The 16,141-nt window shown below is 59.1% G+C and overlaps 1 protein-coding gene across 9 annotated transcripts in view; it reads right to left on the reverse strand.

Annotated features, from left to right (window-relative positions):
- Positions 1 to 751: 751 nt before the first annotated feature.
- Positions 752 to 16,141, reverse strand: part of KCNAB2 (potassium voltage-gated channel subfamily A regulatory beta subunit 2) — a 96,441-nt gene continuing 81,051 nt past the window's right edge. For 6 of the 9 annotated variants that reach the window (XM_029227240.1, XM_029227241.1, XM_029227239.1 and 3 more), the window contains 9 exons: positions 15,195 to 15,239; positions 14,333 to 14,376; positions 13,235 to 13,321; positions 9,431 to 9,516; positions 7,550 to 7,670; positions 7,228 to 7,322; positions 6,169 to 6,289; positions 5,739 to 5,827; positions 3,336 to 3,701 (listed from right to left, as the gene is read on the reverse strand). In XM_029227240.1, the coding sequence (XP_029083073.1) occupies positions 3,612 to 3,701; positions 5,739 to 5,827; positions 6,169 to 6,289; positions 7,228 to 7,322; positions 7,550 to 7,670; positions 9,431 to 9,516; positions 13,235 to 13,321; positions 14,333 to 14,376; positions 15,195 to 15,239 (778 nt within the window). In that variant the 3' untranslated portion in view covers positions 3,336 to 3,611. Of the gene's footprint in view, positions 3,702 to 5,738; positions 5,828 to 6,168; positions 6,290 to 7,227; positions 7,323 to 7,549; positions 7,671 to 9,430; positions 9,517 to 13,234; positions 13,322 to 14,332; positions 14,377 to 15,194; positions 15,240 to 16,141 lie in introns of all 9 variants that reach the window. The other 3 variants (XM_029227234.1, XM_029227242.1, XM_029227238.1) reach the window with 2 other exon arrangements.

The raw sequence follows: 16,141 nt of genomic DNA on the forward strand, positions 1-16,141 counted from the left end.
CTGGCATCTGGCCCAGCTGAGAGGGGCCGGCCCCTTGCCTGGTAGAGCCCCCAGCTGGTGAAGGGGCCGGGGCGCTGGGGCGAGTCGGGACGGTCCCAGCCAGGCAGCCGGAGCTGGAGGCTGAGCCCCTGTGTGTAGTCACCTGTCCAGTCCTCGGGAGGATGTGTAGGAGGCTCGACAAAGACTGTAACCGACCCGGTTCCCTTTACTTTGTACTCTGTGTATGTCTTGGTTTTCTGTGTTTTAATAAATCCTTTGGGAAAGGATTGGATCAAAGAGTGTTTTCCTAGCTTCTCACTGATCTAGGATGGGGGTGGCTGGGGAAGGATGTGAGGGGGATGTCATCTAAAGCCACCTCCCACCTGAGGAGACACGGCCCCATGAGGCTGAAAGGCTCGCTGGGAAGGGGGCGCCCCAAAAAGGGGTGTTCAGGGGTGGTGCCCGCCCCTCCCACCTGCCCCCTGAAACAGCACTGCTCAGAGGAACACTGAGCCCCCGGAGACAGCCCACAGGCCTCCCTGGACCCTGACCTCTGTCCCCAGGCGGGTCCAGCAGCCTCCCACCAACTTCCACCCCTGAATCACTCGGGAGAGAAGGGGTCTCGGTGCCCAATCTTTGCCTCTCCCCCAGGGCCCCTTTCTCCAAACCTCTGCTCAGCCCCCGTCAGCTGGCCTCTGCAGGGGGCAGCCTCCTCTCCCTCCCACTGCCCTTGGCCCAGCCCTGACCCCGAGGACCCCGCAAAGGAGGGGAGCAGACCCTGACGGGCTTGGGTTTTATTTTGTCATTCCATAAATACAGCACTGCGTCTCCACTGAGTGTCATTTGGAAGTGCGAGGCATATGGCATCTCTGCCTGTGTAGGGGATGCAGTTAGCTGAGGAGCCACAGTCATTAAAGGCGGGGAGAGAAAAGTAGCACATTATTTACATGACTGGAGAGAACAGAAGACAGAGCAAGCCCCCATCTCGTCCTCGGGACCTCGAATTTGCCGTAGATTCAGGGTGAAAAATGCTGGGGGCTCTGTGTGTTGTTAGCAAGGAAGACTGGTCCTGCCCTGACCCAGACTGGGCCTTCTTCCCGTGTGGGGCACTGCCAGGTGGACCCCTGGGGGCAAAAACTCTGCTTCAAGGGGAGGGTGAGAGGCTGGCTGGCAGCTGGGGCTCTTGGCGGGCTTCCCCTCAAGCAGGTAGGGTGCGGCTGGCTGGTCTGAAACCCGTGCCAGGCGGGGCCCAGGCTGCCCCTCCAGGGCCTGCCTCGGCCCAGCTCTTCTGTTTCCAGGCTCTGACCGCCCTTGGGCCCCACTCCAGCACCCCCGAAGTCGGGGGACCCTCCCTCAGGAAGCAGGGTGGCATCCCCCCACACCCACTTGCAGCGGGGATACAGAACCAGGCCGTGGATGGTGCCCCAGGGCCGGGAAGCTGCTTGGGTCTTTGCGCTGGGCACTTAGGCCTTGGTAGAGCTCAACCCTGGGGGCCCTTGTCTCCCTCCGTCTGGGAAACATGCAGCCAGCGGGCTCGGCCTTCCTAGGTGTGGCTCACGGGGTGGGGAGGTGGCAGTCCCGACCTCGGCCCCGACTGCACGCCCTGGTCCCTCTTCCAGCAGTGGGTGGGCAGGGTGACAGCAGTGTGGAGAGGGCCCAGCCATCTCGCCAATGAGCGGCTGGTAACCTGGCCCCTGAGCACGGACAGCTGCTGGGACTGCCTGGCCCAGAGCACTTGGTCCCTGCCTGGATGGGCCTGGGATGAAAGCCGCCCCACTGCAGTGTCCTGTCCTCAGAGCCAGATCCCACCGTGTGATGGTGGGCAGTGGCTGGGGATTCTGCTGGGACAGGCTTGTCCCCTCCCCACACCCACCGGCTGAAGTGTGCAGGGGACTTGGTGAAGACGACCCCCAGGGGCCTGGTCTACAAAGAGGGAGAAGGTTCCAGACTCCAGGGCCAGCACAAAGGTCAGGAGTGGAAGAAGGTCCCCCCTCCCCCCACTTTTGTGGCTTTCTTAAAGCCAGTTTCCCAGGCCTCGGCTCAGCCAGGACTGGACAGCGGCCCCTCTGAGAATAATGGCAGGGAGGGGCCTCTCTGAAGGGCAAAGCGGGATGGGCTGTGTCTGCCCAAGGGCACGAGGGCCCGTATTCGGTGGGCTGGGGCGTCTGCAGAGCCTGGCCCCCAACTCCCACCCACCACGGCCAGCAAAGGCTGGGTGCCGCTCAGGACTATGGGGGCTGTGCCTCCTGGCGGCCGGCCCGCCTCCCCGCCTCCATCCCTGCAGCCCCAGGCCCGGCTACAAAAGGGCTGACACTTGTGAATGTCCCGCCCTCCCTCCCTGTCCCCAGTCTGTTCCAGGCTTGGGGGGAGGGGGGGGCTGGTGTGGACAGTAATGACCGACCCCAGCCATCCCTCTGTCTTCGTGGGCTGTGTGGAGGTGTCCTGGGGGTGGCACTGCTGTCCTGGTAACAAGCTCTGAGCACCCAAGACAGAGCACCTCACCCCACCCACCTGGTCTGAGGCCTCACAGGGGACACTGCTCCACAGAGAGGCTCCTGGGGTCTTTTCCTAGACCGCAGGGGCTGCTGCTGGCTGGCCCCCAGGCCCCAGGCACACAGCACAGAAAACCCCAGGGACTCTCCCTCGTTGAAAGGGTCCCAGCATGTGCTCTCTGCAGACCCCAAGGCCACCACCCCCCGGGCACAGCAGAGGCTGGCTACCTGGTGTGTGGTCAGCAGCCACAGTCCAGCTGAGCACGTGTGACCTCGGGGCCTTCTGGGGCGAGGACAGAGGGGTGGAGGACTGGGTGCCTGGCAGGGAGGGAGGGCAGGTGGGGCCCTGGAGGGACCTGGACTGGAGCCCAGGCACTGGGGCTCATCAATTGTTTGCGGGGAGGAAGCCAGTGGGGCGAGGAGCTTGAAATCAGAGCCCCCCAACTTTTTGTGCGTCCCAAACTGCAGGGCGAATCTCCCTGGATCCCTGCCCCTGCCAGCAAGGTGGCCGGGGGGGGGGGGGTCAAGGGGCAGCTCGGAAGGCCCCTCGGAGACACACTGGGGCGGGTGGTTGGGAGAAGGGGCTGGGGGAAGAATCCGAGGTTAGGCCTGAGGAAAGTACCTGGAGCCCTTGGCAAGAGGGGGAATGAGGGAGACCCCAGAGGGAGGCCTGCCCTGACCAGGGCCCCGCCGAGGGGCCACAGGAAGAGGCAGACCCGGCTTCCTCTTCCCTTCCCCAATGCCGGGTGGGGTTCTCGGCAGAGGAGAGGCCAGCTCTGCCTGCCCCCAGGCCCCAGCTGGTCTTGGCCTGGCCTGGACTTGAGTCTCTGAGACGGCCCATGGCTGGGCGAAAACATGGTGGTTTCCTGGAGGAGGAGCAGAGACGGCAGGCTTGGGTGGGACCACACGAGTGCCTTCGAATCAATGCCGACTCCCTGACACGAACCCGACAGCGGTCCTGCGAAGCAGCGGGTGGTGTGTGGCAGCGACTTCTGCGGTCTTTTCCCGGTGACATCTTGGTGCGTTGTTTTGTTTTTGAAGCAAACCACACTCTTGACTTGGCTTCAAAATAGCTTAAGCGAGCTAACAGAGAGGCTAGGAGGGAAATGGAAACCGTCCAGGCAAACGGCCGGGGGCTTCTTAGGATCTGTAGTCCTTTTTGCTGTAGGGTTTATTGCCCAAAATGCTATCAATCTCGTGGATAATGGAAGACGACAGTTTTGGAAGGACCTGTGTGCAAAGATGGGAGCTATTCAGAATCTACCACCAAGACTGGCCTGGCCTGCAGGTGAGGTGGGGTGTAACGGAGCAGGGCCCTATGGGGCCTTCCTGGAGCACAGCTCCACCCCTCCACCCCACAACATCCTACGCCTGCCTCTTATCTGTAGAAGAACTTTAGCCCAAGAATAAATTTAATCGGAGAAATGAGAAAATGAAAAAGCAAAGAAAAGCAGTCAAACGGGACAAAATAAGAATGGTTTAGCCATTAAACAAAGTCAAGGGCTTTTAGTCCCTGCGCAAGGGCTATAGGTCATATTCTGAGCCATGTCCTTTGAGCTGTTTTGCAGCTACTGAAACCCCCACCAGGTGTAAAAAGTAACCGCATGATGACCAGACTGTAGCCATGAAATAAGCTGCTCCATCCTGCACAATTGCAAGAACTGGCCTCAGGGAAATGGGAACAAACTGAGCCTGGAGTTGAAGATTAACTGTACTTAAAACAATCAGGTGGCCCTGCTCAGATGACCACAGGACCAACTTCAAGATGACCGTCAGAGCTGACTGTGCTGCTCTGTACATAGCCTCCTCCCTCCGCCCATAAAGCACCCCTGAAACTCCCCTTTAAAAGCTCTTGCCCCCTGATCAACACGGGGAAATTGGATCTTTGGGACGTGAGTCCACCTTCTCCCCGGATCACCAGCTTCCTCAATAAAGCTACCTTTCCTTTTACCCAACACTTGTCTCTCAGTATTGGATTTTTCTTTTTTTTGGCCGCGCCATGCAGCTTGTGGGATCTTAGTTCCCCAACCAGGGATAGAGCCCGTGCCCTCTGCAGTGGAAGGGCAGAGTCCTAACCGCTGGACCTCCAGGGAAGTCTCAGTATTCGGATTCTTGAGCGACGAGCAGCTGAACCTGAGTTCTGTAACAGGGGGACATTCTTCCAGCCGCCCGCTGGCCCCAGACTGTCCTGCTCTCATTGCATGCGGCTCCTGAAGCAGATGGGGGCCATGCTGTTTCTGTATTCCAGAAGGTTTGGGGCAGAGGGAACCTGCCCTGGTCTAAGCTCTGCCCCTCAAATGGAAGGACAGCGACGGCATAAAATGCAGGTTCCAGGACCAGAACACCTGATGATCCACACCCCCAAAGTGCTTTTTCCAGCCGTCTTGACCTCAGCCAACAGCAACATCCCCCTTCCGGGGGACAAACCCCAGGGGCTGTCTGACCTGCTATCCCGCACCCTCACATCCAGTCTGTCAGCCAGTCCTGTTGGTCCATCTTCCAGAACATCCAGATGATCCAACCAGCTGTCCATCTGCACCACGGCCATCCCTCGCCCCGACACTGTCATCACTTCCCAGCAATCTCCGTGTTTCCCTTCTGCTCCCCAAACTTTTTCCTCCACTCAGCAGCCAAAGAGCGAGAGGGAGCCTTTTAAAATCTAAGTTGGACCCTGCCCCTCCTCTGCTCCCATCTCACTGGACCATTGCGGAAGTCCTCAGAGGGCATGCGGTGGCCCATGGGTCTGCCCCCACGCCGAGCTCATCTCCCGCCCCTGCCCCTCTGCTCCCGGCCTTCTGGCCTCACTGCTGTCCTGGGCTCGTGCCCACCCTGCGCCTTCACATCAGCCTGGAGCGTTCTTCCCCTGAGTATCTGCACTGCCCACTCCTCATCCTTCAAGCCTTTGCTCACAAGTCACTTTGTCAACAAGGCTACCCTACGGCCCCCTTCAACCTGGGTCCACGGCTCCCCCCCGCCCCACCCCTGCTGGACACCCCCGACCTTGCTCCAGGTTTCTTTTTCCAGAGTCCTTATCACCCTCCGACACATATTCTAATCTTATTTCTCGCATTTAGTGTTTTCCGTCTGTTCCAGCTAGAAAGCCAGCTCTTCGAGAGCAAGGCTTTTTTGGTGGTTCACTGCTGTAGCCCAGGTGCCTTGAACAGTGTCCGGTATGTAGTAGGTGCTCAATAAGTACGTGCTGGACAGGTGACTGGCTGAGACCCTGAGCTCTGCCCAGGGCCTGTAAGGCTGGCGGCCCCCACTCACCTGTATTGCTCCAATATTCTCCATCAGCTGGTCTGAGCTGGAAGCGCCCAGGAGCACGGAGCTGACCCCCTCGTTCCTCAGGCACCAGGCTGGGGGGGCAGCAAGACCAGAGGTGAGGGAGGCCCACCCACGGCAGGGCCCTCTCTGGCTCTGCCCTGACCCTGCCTAGGCCAGCCTCCTGGGCATGGGGCTGAGGGTGCCCAGGAGCGGCATGGCAAACCAGGGGCTCAGCAGTGCTGGGGGGACCCTGGCACCAACTACCGCCAGTGGAGAGATGGCCCAAGTGCTCAGGGACCCACCCCCATCCTCTCCATGAATGTGGGAGCCCGTTACCCACAGCTGGCTGGTGGAGGGGGTGTGGCCTGAGCACTCAGGGACTCCCGACATCTCCCCGGGACACCGGTCTCCACCCTGCTCCCCAGCCTCTTACCTATGGCCAGCTGGGGGAGGGTGCAGCCCAGGCGCTCGGCGATGGCCTGCAGCTCCTTCAGCTTGGCCTGCTGGCGCCGGCCCTCCTCACTCAGGATCTTGTCCTTCAGCCACTGGTAGCCCTGGTTGTGGGGTGGAGGCACAGCACAGCCCACAGGTGAGGGCAGGTCACCTGGACCTCTGTGTGCATGGCACAAAATGATGATTTGGGGCACGGCGGCACCCCCCCGGCCCCGGCCTAACCATGTCCTGCTGTGGTCCAGACCTGGGCAGTTGGAAAGATGGGAACCGTTGCATCTGAAGCCTGTGGGCTGTCGGGGAGCTGAGGCCAGGCCCCTGAGCCTGGACAAGGAGGTGGACAAGCCGACCTTCCCTTCTCCTGGGAGGCTGGGCGGCCCAGGAGGTGTGCCCACAGCAAAGTCAGGGAGCCCTCAGGGAGGCTTGCTGGGAGCTGGGCAGGAGTGGGGGGGCAGGCCATCCTGCTCTTGAATCTGGGGCTGGGGTCTCCAGTACTGGCTCTGCCCCGGCCTGGGCAGGCCTTTCTCTCCCTGCTCCTTGACCCCCAACCCCTGCAGCCTGTAGACCCTCCTGAGTCCTCACTCCGAGGTGTGTGTGCGCGTGTGTGCGCACGCCTGTATGTGGGCCGGGGGGGACTTGTCCCGGGGGGGGCATCTCTGAGCGACACTGAAGACACCCCGCAGCTCTCAGCCCAGAGGTCTCAGGGACGGGCCAGAGAAAGTGTGCGGGGTGTCTACAGGGGGAGGAGGCATCCCAGGGGGCACATGCGGATCCAGAGCAGGTTGTGAGGGCTGAACCTGGGGGGAGGGCAGGAGGGCGGGGGAGTGAGGGGCTTCTTCACCTGGGGGATGTCCCACAGGAGGGCAGCCTTTCTAGACATGGGGTCAGGCCAGCTGGGGCTCCAAGTTCCCATGCTCCGAACCTTCCCGCAGACAGTGGCCCAGGGAAGCCCCGCCCAGCACCAACGTGTCAGCCCAAAGGCCCCACCCCTCCAAAATGCCCGTCCTGCCTGTCCCCTGCCCCAGCCCGGCCGCTTCTTCACCTTCAAGGAGGCTCTCGAGTAGGGCGGGATGCCACTGTCGTACTTTCCGGACACGATACCACAGGCCAGAGGGGACCAGGTCATGGCGCCCACTCCTGGGAGAGGAAAGCCGGACGAGGTCAAACCCAGGGTCCCGAGGAGGGGAGGGGCGGGGCGAGGGGAAAGGGGGCGTGACAGGGCAGGGTCGAGGGGCGGGGCGAGGGGATCTGGGGTGGGGTTGGGGCAGGGCCGGGGAGGAGGCGGAGCGAGGGAGAGGGTGGGGCGGGGCGGGGTCGGGGCCTGGAGGGCAGGCGCGAGGGCGGGGCCGGGCAGGGGAGCCCACCTATCTTGTGGAAGAGCTCGGGAAGCTGCACTTCCACTTTTTCGCGTTGGAACATGTGGTACTCTGCCTGCTCGCAGATGGGCGGGATCAAGTTGAACTGCCGGGCAACGGAGTAGGCCTCCTGGGAAAAGCAAAGAGGGGCATGGAGGGTCCCTGCCGGTCAGCGGTTCTGAGGGGCCTCCGGGGCAGCAGGGAGAAGACACAAAGGCATCCCCAGGAACGGCTGGCCCTCCTGCCCCTCCCCTCTCCTCTCAGCTTTCCTGGGAGCCTGTTAGGCCCCCCTCCACGAGTGGAGAAAAGTGAGTGGGTTGTGGGATCCCAAGGCTGAAGGGATTTGGGGGGAAAGCACAACTCAGTAGTGAGGCTTGGGTCCTGGCGCTTACTGGCCGGGTGTCCTTGGGTAAGGGGCTCACCCCCCTGTGCCTCAGTTTCCCCATTTGTCATGAGGGTCAAATGAGCCAACAGGGTTGGCAGCCCTCAGGACAGTGCCTGCCTGTTACTGGTTTTATTATGATTGTCACTCTAGGGCCTGGACCCAGGATGATGGCAGGGGCAGAAAACACTAGGTCAGGAGGGGAAAGTGGCCGGCATCAGCCCATTTCTGGGACTTGGAGGTCAAGACCTCCACTCTGCAGACCGGCTGGGTGTGAGCTCCTGGGGAAGCCCGTCTGCCAGCCCTAGAGGCCCTTTCCCCTTTAGCTTGAGACTCAGCTTTCACATCTGTAAAGTGGGGATGAGATCCTGACACCTCAGTGAGCTCTGTGCTGGGTCCAGGCAGCTTCAGAAAAATGCCATATGATCATTAATGCCGCAAACTCCAAAGGCCGATTGATACCATGGGCTTCTAAAGTTGTCTGTAACTTGAAATGAAAATCCTGCTTAATTTTTTTTTTTTTTGGATGAACCAGAAATCTGGGGCTCACTAGAGGAGAAACCCCCTAGCAGGGATGCCAGGACGTGGGAAATTCTGGTGGGTGGGGCATGGGAAAGGCTGAGGTTGGGAGGAGGCCTGGAGGCAGGGGTGAGGGCGCCAGCCTGAGAGCTAGTCCTGCGAAGACGCAGTCCCCAGGCCTCTGCCCTCCCCCCACCAACCAGCTGCCTGCCTCTGAGAAGCCACCCTGCCGACCCTTCTGGGATACCCCAGAAATATTATGAAACATCTGTCACCCTCAGCTACTGATGGCTCCCGTGGAGGGAAATGACAAGGAAGGGGATACCTTCCTGAAAATGCAGGTGAGGGGGAAACATCATGGATTATGAGATGGAAGCCCAGGCTCTGAACTGCACGGCCTGAGCATCCATCTTGGCATGGGCTGTGTGACCTTGGGTGTGTTACTTAACCTCTCTGTGCCTCAATGTCCACATCTGAAAAACAGGATAACAGTAGCACTTACCTCATAGGGCATTGTGAGGATTAAATGGGAGTCAGTCCACATGAAACCCTCAAATCTAACGGCACCTGGAACACCACAAGAGCTCAGCACGGTGGCTGGCACTGTCACCGCTGCTGAGCACTGGCTGAGCTCCAGGACCCCCACTAAGAGCTTCACACCTGTTCTCTCAGATAATCCTCACAACAGCCTCATGACGGGGTAGGTTGTCCTTGCAGTCTTATTCTACAGGTGGGGAAACTGAGGCTCACAGAGGTGAAGCCATCTGTCTGGGGCCACGCAGTGCTGGGATTCAAGCCCAGACCCCTGTCTGCAAGGCCTGCGGACATCACTGCCACATGTCACCATACTGTCCCTCCCCATAGTACCCAGTTATCTCTGCATTAGGGACCAACGGCACTGAACCTGCTAGAGCCCCGGAGTCATCATCCATGGAGCTGGGGCTGGGAGCCCAGCTGGGGGACACGCGCACACCGAGAGGTCACCGTACCATGATCTCCATGGAGCTCCAGCGCGATGTGCCCCAGTACATGGCCATCCCCTGGTTAATGACGTGTGTCATGGCACGCACCGTCTCTGTCACGAGAGAAGGGGAAACCACAGGTGGGGGGGGCGGCCGGGGGCACGGGGCCTGGCCTGGGGACATTCTGCAAATACAGGCGGGCACCAGGAGGAGGGGGAGGGTGCTGTCGGGACGGCTTGCAAGCAGTGTACTTCCCGGCTCCGGAGTTGGGGGCGGCCTGGGTTTTCTGGGACCACAGAAAAAAGTGAGCCTCTGTCCAAGAAGCTGGTCTTGAAAACAATGTTCCCAAATAGTTAGAGGTCTTATGGAATCTTTGAAAAATGGGTTATGGATGGATTGAGACGTTTCTATGGCAGATTAGAGGGATGCAGGAAAGGTGAGGTCAAAGAATGTGACTCTAGAACAGGGGGTGTTCTCTAGTCTGGGGAAGAATGGGGGACCCTGATCGCTCAGGAAGAACCAGATAAACGGATTAAGGTTACGATCAGATTGACAGATGGCAAGAGGAAGTAACATAATTTCTGCCCATTTCTAGTCTCCCACTTGGGGCTACTCCGGACTCTCACTGGGATCTGGAGAATTGAATGGAGAGGTAATAATAACATCTGTTGGGAGAAAGGGCAGGGTGTGGGGCCCTGGGTGGTCCCAGGGGTTGGGGGCTGCAGAGCGGAGCTCCCCTCGAGTCCAGAAGAGCCAGCAGTAGACATGGAAAGCCCCCTGTGGACCACGCCCCGACTTTCACACCAGCCCAGTATCCAGCAAGGGACCCTCTCCCCATCTACACTGTGATAGATTCTTCCTTGGACTCAAAAAAAGTTTTTTGAGAAATAAAAATCTGCCAGTCAGCGTCGCCCCCGAAGCTGTTTTGGCCCCAGGGGGGTATTGTGGTTTTTAAAATTGAACTCGACCTCAAATTTTAAAATTTTAAATGGCTCTTAGCTTTGCGGGGAGACGGGCTACCCCATCAGATTTCTCTCAGGTCCCATACAATGCTTGCAAGTTCGACTGTCCAAGGCAGCCTCAGAAGTTCAGTTAAAGTACAAGTGTTTCTAAAAACAAATACTCCTTGAAAGTCCCCATCTCTCCCAAAGTGGCCACTGACATGGGACAGCTGAGGTCCCTGAAGATGGTGGGGGTGGAAGGAAGGATGGAAGGAAGGAGAATGCAGGTTGGTTCCGAGAGCTCCACCTTGGAATGGCCCAGGACCACTGGAACCTTCTCTGGCAGAGAGCGGCACCTCTGTTTTGGGGTGTCCCTTCCCATCCATCCTGGGTCCCTGAGTGTCCCTTTGGCTGAGGTCCCCTCTTTCAGTAGAAAGCCAAGGTAGCTGGGGTTTCTGGGGTGGTGGCCTCTGTGGGCTTGCCGAGGACCTCTGAAAAAAATCACACCTTGGTTTCCACGCCTGTTGGCCAAGCCCTGTCCTCTCCTTCCTTCCAAGGTCAGGGACTGGGCTCTTCCCCGCGCATCCCAGGGAGGGGGTCTGGCAGGGAAGCGCCCCCCTCGGGCTGTCAGTGGGCCACCACTTTAACGGCCAACACTATTCGGTGTGAAGAGCAGCGCTTGGTTGGAAGGTTGAGGGTCCCAGGAAGGAACCTGCCCACATCCGAACCCTGCGTCTGGGCTCCCAGCCCGGCCGTCCTTCTTGGGTTCTTTAGAAACACTCTTGGGGGGACCTGTGACCATGCGGTGTGACTGCCCAATTCTTTTCAGCCAAGGCTCAGGCCCACATGCCAGAGAGAGGGAAGCAGAGGACACCCCCGTTCGCTAGCCTGGCTTCTTTGAGCACAGCTCTCTCCTAACACCCCTTCCATGCAGAGAGGGGAGTCCAGTGGGAGCCTGGGGGCCAGGGAGCCTGTGCGAGCCTGTCGCTGGCCTGAGAGGGAAGGGGTCCTGGGCAGTGGCAGGCTGGCCGTGGAGCCCATGCACAGGAGCGTGGCCCTTGGTCTTCTGCCCAAGCTTGGTGTCAGTGACGCCAGAAACAGGGACAATTAGGGACATCTGTCCACCTCAATATTTAATGCTGTGAGGACCAAATCCTTCCAGCTGCTGCCGAAACCCATGGCATCTCCTGCTGCGTCTCAAATAATACATGGGAGGGGTCAGGTGGCAGTGCCAGTTGGCAGGCGGGAGCCCTTTCATTGTGGACCACAGCCCAGTTCCCAGGGATACCAAGGCCTGCCCTTCGTGGGTGGGGTGGGGTCCCAGGGTCCTTTGGCTTAGGGGTGGGCAGAGACCGCTGCATGGCCAGAGGCTGCCCCGGGGCTCAGAGTTTCCCCAGCTCATGTAGGTATTTTTCAAGGAGGAAAACAACTGCATTTCAATGGTGAGCTCTGGCTACATGGCATGGGGTGAGAGTGACAGGTGGCCCAGCCCACCCAGGGGACTGGAGCACTGCACGCCACTGGGGGCAGGGCAGCTGGTTGCTGGTGCCCTCACTTTTGGTTGAGGTGGGAGCTTAGCAAACGTGGAGAAGATAAAACCTGCCGGGGGCCAAACTTCTGGAGTCCCCGATGCGTTTGCTCCTGTGGGAACCTGGTCTCCCCAGCCCTCTCCCAGACCATCTGGGGTCAAGGTTTCTGGTGCGGATCACAGCAACCCCCAAGTCAAGAGGAGGCCCCGCGGGTCACGGGTCATGGCAATGCAAGGCAGTGCGAGGAGGGGCATGCATGCACAGGAGTAGGGGAGGAATGAGGTGACAGCGTGGACCAGGGGGACGGCGCGGCTCTGCGCCGCTTTGCTTTTCTTCACTTGCAAGGTGTTCCCATAAGGCACTTATTTCTCCTTTGTGCATTTTATGGAGAAGTTTAGTCATGGGGGCGGGGGAAGAGAGTCGTGTAAATAAAAGCACTGTCTCATAAAATGCAGCTCAGACACAGAGGTCAGTTGTCGGGCCGAGGGTACTGTGTACCTTCTATGATGAATGTCCTTGACTTGGAGGAACTAAATGGATCCCCTGGTGATAAAAGAAAGATGGAAAGAGACCAGAGTTCACAGCTGTGGGAACGCTGAGGGGCACAGTCTGACAAAGGGCACGGGGACGGAGGCTCAAATCACTTTTCGCAGAATACTCGTTTGGATAAAAAACCAACCACACACACACGTGCACACACACACGTGCACACACACACACACAAGTATATATACACACACACACAGGTGCATGGTATATACACTAACAAATGAAGAAAAAGTAACTTGAACATAACTGTATTTTCCAAGTCCCTGAAGCAGCAAAGCACAAATGAGAAGATGCCCGAAGCAGAAAGCTGGAGGAGATAGTGGGGGCTGAGATGGCAGGAGTCAAAGAATAAACAAGCGCCTGAGAAACCAAAACCGCTTTTCAAAGCACTGCACGTCTTTTTTTTCTCCTCTGAGTAACAGTTCATCCCCCAGAGCAGAAATCCCCTAAACCCTCCCAGTAGAATGTGGGCCATGATTGAAAGGACGGAAAAGAAGGCGGCCCTTGCAGAGTCATCATGCTGGGACTTATCTACCACTGCACACGGCTCAAAGCCAGGATGGGCGCAGACCCAGAGCAAGGATGGGACTCAGCCCGGAGGCGCTGGGGTGCACGTGAGGGGTCGAGCAGGGGCTGAGCTCAGGCCCGCCCCCCCGCCCCTCCCCACACGGGGAAGCCCCCACCCTCCAGACCCCCAGGCCTGGGTGCCCAGCGGGCCCTGCGGCGGTGCCATCAGAGCCTCAGGTGCAGAGCTTTCTGCTCTTTTTGGAACCGTGACTCCCGGGCAGTCAGTGCTTCCGGGGAGAACGTACCTTCCATGGGCGTGTTGGGGTCCGGGCGGTTGGCAAACACCACGTCCACATACTCCAACTGCAGCCGCTCCAGGGAGGCTTTCAGACCTGGGGGAAGGAGTGGGGAAGGACTGTTACCATCTTCACAGACATTCCTGGGCCCTCGTGCGTGCATGTGTCTCAGGGAGCAATAGATGAAAGGGACGAGGCCCCTGGCACCGGGAGCTGTGGACGGCAGGGCGCATCTGTGGGCACGGGCCACCTAGGTGGAGAACAGCCATGAGAGAAGAGGGGGCACACCCCAAAGGGGGTGGGGTGGAGTCCACAGGCCCAATGTCCTGTGACTGCACGGAGGGGGCCCTTCCTAGGGTGGCCCGGGTGGAACTGGGAGAGCCAGGCCACCTGACACGGAGGACAGCTGCGTCGATCATCTATGGCACCGAAGGCCAGTGGGGCCCGAAACGCATGAGTACTTCGCAGCGGCTCAGGGCAGAGCTGCAGAGTGGAAGTGCTGGGCTGTGGGACGGGGAGGGGCGGGCAGCAAGGCCTCCGAATCATTTGATTGTCACTGGATTGACTGTATTACTTTGACGACAGTAAACGTGGGGAGAAGAGGCACGGAGATAATACAAATCAGGATGAATGAGACATCCTGGCACCTCCACCCCAGTGCTCCGTGTGCTGAGGCCCAGGCTGTGTCTGACACACACCCTCACCTGGGTCCTTCCCAATTCCACTAACCCCAGATGTGGGCATTCTTACCATGCCCATTTTACAGATGCTGCCACAGAGGCCTGGGGAAGTGATGTCCCTTGCTCAGGGTCACCCGGTGGGCACAGGGCCTAGCCTAGATTGAAACCCAGGCCTGTCTGTGTCTTCTCAGGGACAACACTGCCTACCCCAGGGCAGCACGGGCCCCGCCCACCCATACCCCTGTCCCCTCCCTCACGACATGGAGGGTCCACCCCATGTGAGCCTGGGTGAACCAGAGCACGGGCTGTCCCCAGGCTCCGGGCCTGTAGCATTGGTGGGGGAGGGGCACTGTGCTTTCTTCACTTTTGCATCCACGGGAAGATGCCGTGGGTTTAGGGGGCTGTGTGGAGCCAGGGCCCCCCTCACCTTCTATTATGTGCTTCCTGGAAAGGCCCCTCTCCGTCTCGGCTCTGAAAAGCAGGCGACAGCACGTGTGATATTGCGGGCGGTTTGGGGGAAAATGTTCATGACGCAAAAGTAGGTCAGCTCATGCCACTTGTAGTCTGATTCCACTTCGGGGATAAAACCACGAGGCTATGCGGATTTGCTTGTGGAGATGACCTGGCAGAGCTGGGCTGCCTGCCCGCCACCCTGGGGAGGTGGGGCTCAGCGGGGGATGGAGGCTTCTGCTTTTCAATTTGCCCTTCTGTCTGGCTTGGAGTTTTTTCTTTTTTGGCTTGGAGTTTTTAAAAATTGAAAGTGAATCCCATTTCTAATTCCTATGAAGCCCATTTTGTCCAGCCCCAGAGAGAATATGGGGCCAGATTCCTGGAGGATGGCAGGAGTGGTCTGTGGCCCAGGGAAGGTGGAGTGATTGGGACAGTTCATGAATTTTCTGTGTTTTCCAGAAATTTTTAGGATGTTACCTTTGTAATCAGAAACAAACCAACCCAGAAAAGTAAAAATAAAAATGAAACAAGGTTCGAGTACAAGGCAACTCAGACAAAGCTGCTTTTCTGGAACGTGACGTCCCTCAATAGGGATGGCACGAGCCAGGGCAGATGGCTGCACAAACGCCAGCCCACCCCCTGCTTCCGGCACCGGGAGACAGGAAACTGTGCTGCCCACGTGCTGTCCTCCAGGAGGTTCCTGAGGTCCAGGACAGACCCCGTGCAGCCTCTGTTTCCCCAGGATAACTACCCCCTCCCCAACCCCAGGGGCCTCCTAAATCAGGGGTCTCTGCAGACCTGGCCCCCGGCCAGGGGCATGGTCTGCCCGTTGTACCTACTTTCCTCCCCAGAAGATCTTGGTGGTGATGACGAGGCTGGATCGTCTGCGGAACAAGAGAAGGAGGGGTGTTACTGGGCATGATCCCTTGGGGTCCTCCCTCCCCCCACCTTCCCCACTGCCTTCAGCTCTTACACAGGGGTCCTAAACCCTTCTCATCCTGGAGCATAGGGTGTGAAATGGGGCGCCTCTCTGCCATTCGATGTTTGGGGTATGCCGAGCCCAGGGGCCTGAGGCTCCCCATTGAGCCAGGAGACAACCCACAGATGAAACTAACCTGTGGATGCAACAAACCATGGAACTAGGGTTGGGCAGTGGGGGCTGGAGGGAGACGGAGTCTAGTGCGATGGAGCCTGGAGCCCAGAGGAGGGGGGACACTCGGGAGAGGGGAGGACACGGCTGCTGCTCCCTGGGGACTCCAAGGAGGTCAAGTGTAGGGGCTGGCGGGTGGATGGAGGGCTCTGGAGAGGATGGAGCGAGGCAAGGGAACAGGCTGTCTGGTTCTTCCTCTACTGGCTGAGACTGTTTCAGAAAAGCTGTGTGTGGGGCAGCCTTGGGGAGCGGCCTGTGGGACACTGAGGTGGAGGGAGGCTAGGGTGGGGCTGACCCGAGAGGCAGGCAGGTGATGTTCCTGGGGGTTCGGACTTCGGTGGCTGAAAGCCAGAGGAAAGGTTATAGAGTCAGGTCTCCCGCTGCAAATCCACAAGAGGCAGCGCTGACACCTTTGTGACTTTGCCTTGGAGGGACAGGTGGGCAGGGGTCATGATGGCCCCTCCTGGCCACATTTGACCTTGACCATTCCCATAGGAGGGTGACAGTGTCTCCTGGGGTCGTGCTTTCCTCTAGTGGGGGGGTGTAGGGGGAGGACTGCTCAGGAAACAGCTCCTCAAAGCCAGGAGCTCCACAGCCGCCAGTGTGGCCTGCCGGGGGGCGGGGGGGGGGGGGGGG

The sequence above is a fragment of the Monodon monoceros genome, unplaced genomic scaffold (assembly GCF_005190385.1).
Source record: "Monodon monoceros isolate NGI ecotype Baffin Bay Population unplaced genomic scaffold, NGI_Narwhal_1 Super_Scaffold_18, whole genome shotgun sequence".
In the NCBI taxonomy this organism is placed as follows: domain Eukaryota; kingdom Metazoa; phylum Chordata; class Mammalia; order Artiodactyla; family Monodontidae; genus Monodon; species Monodon monoceros.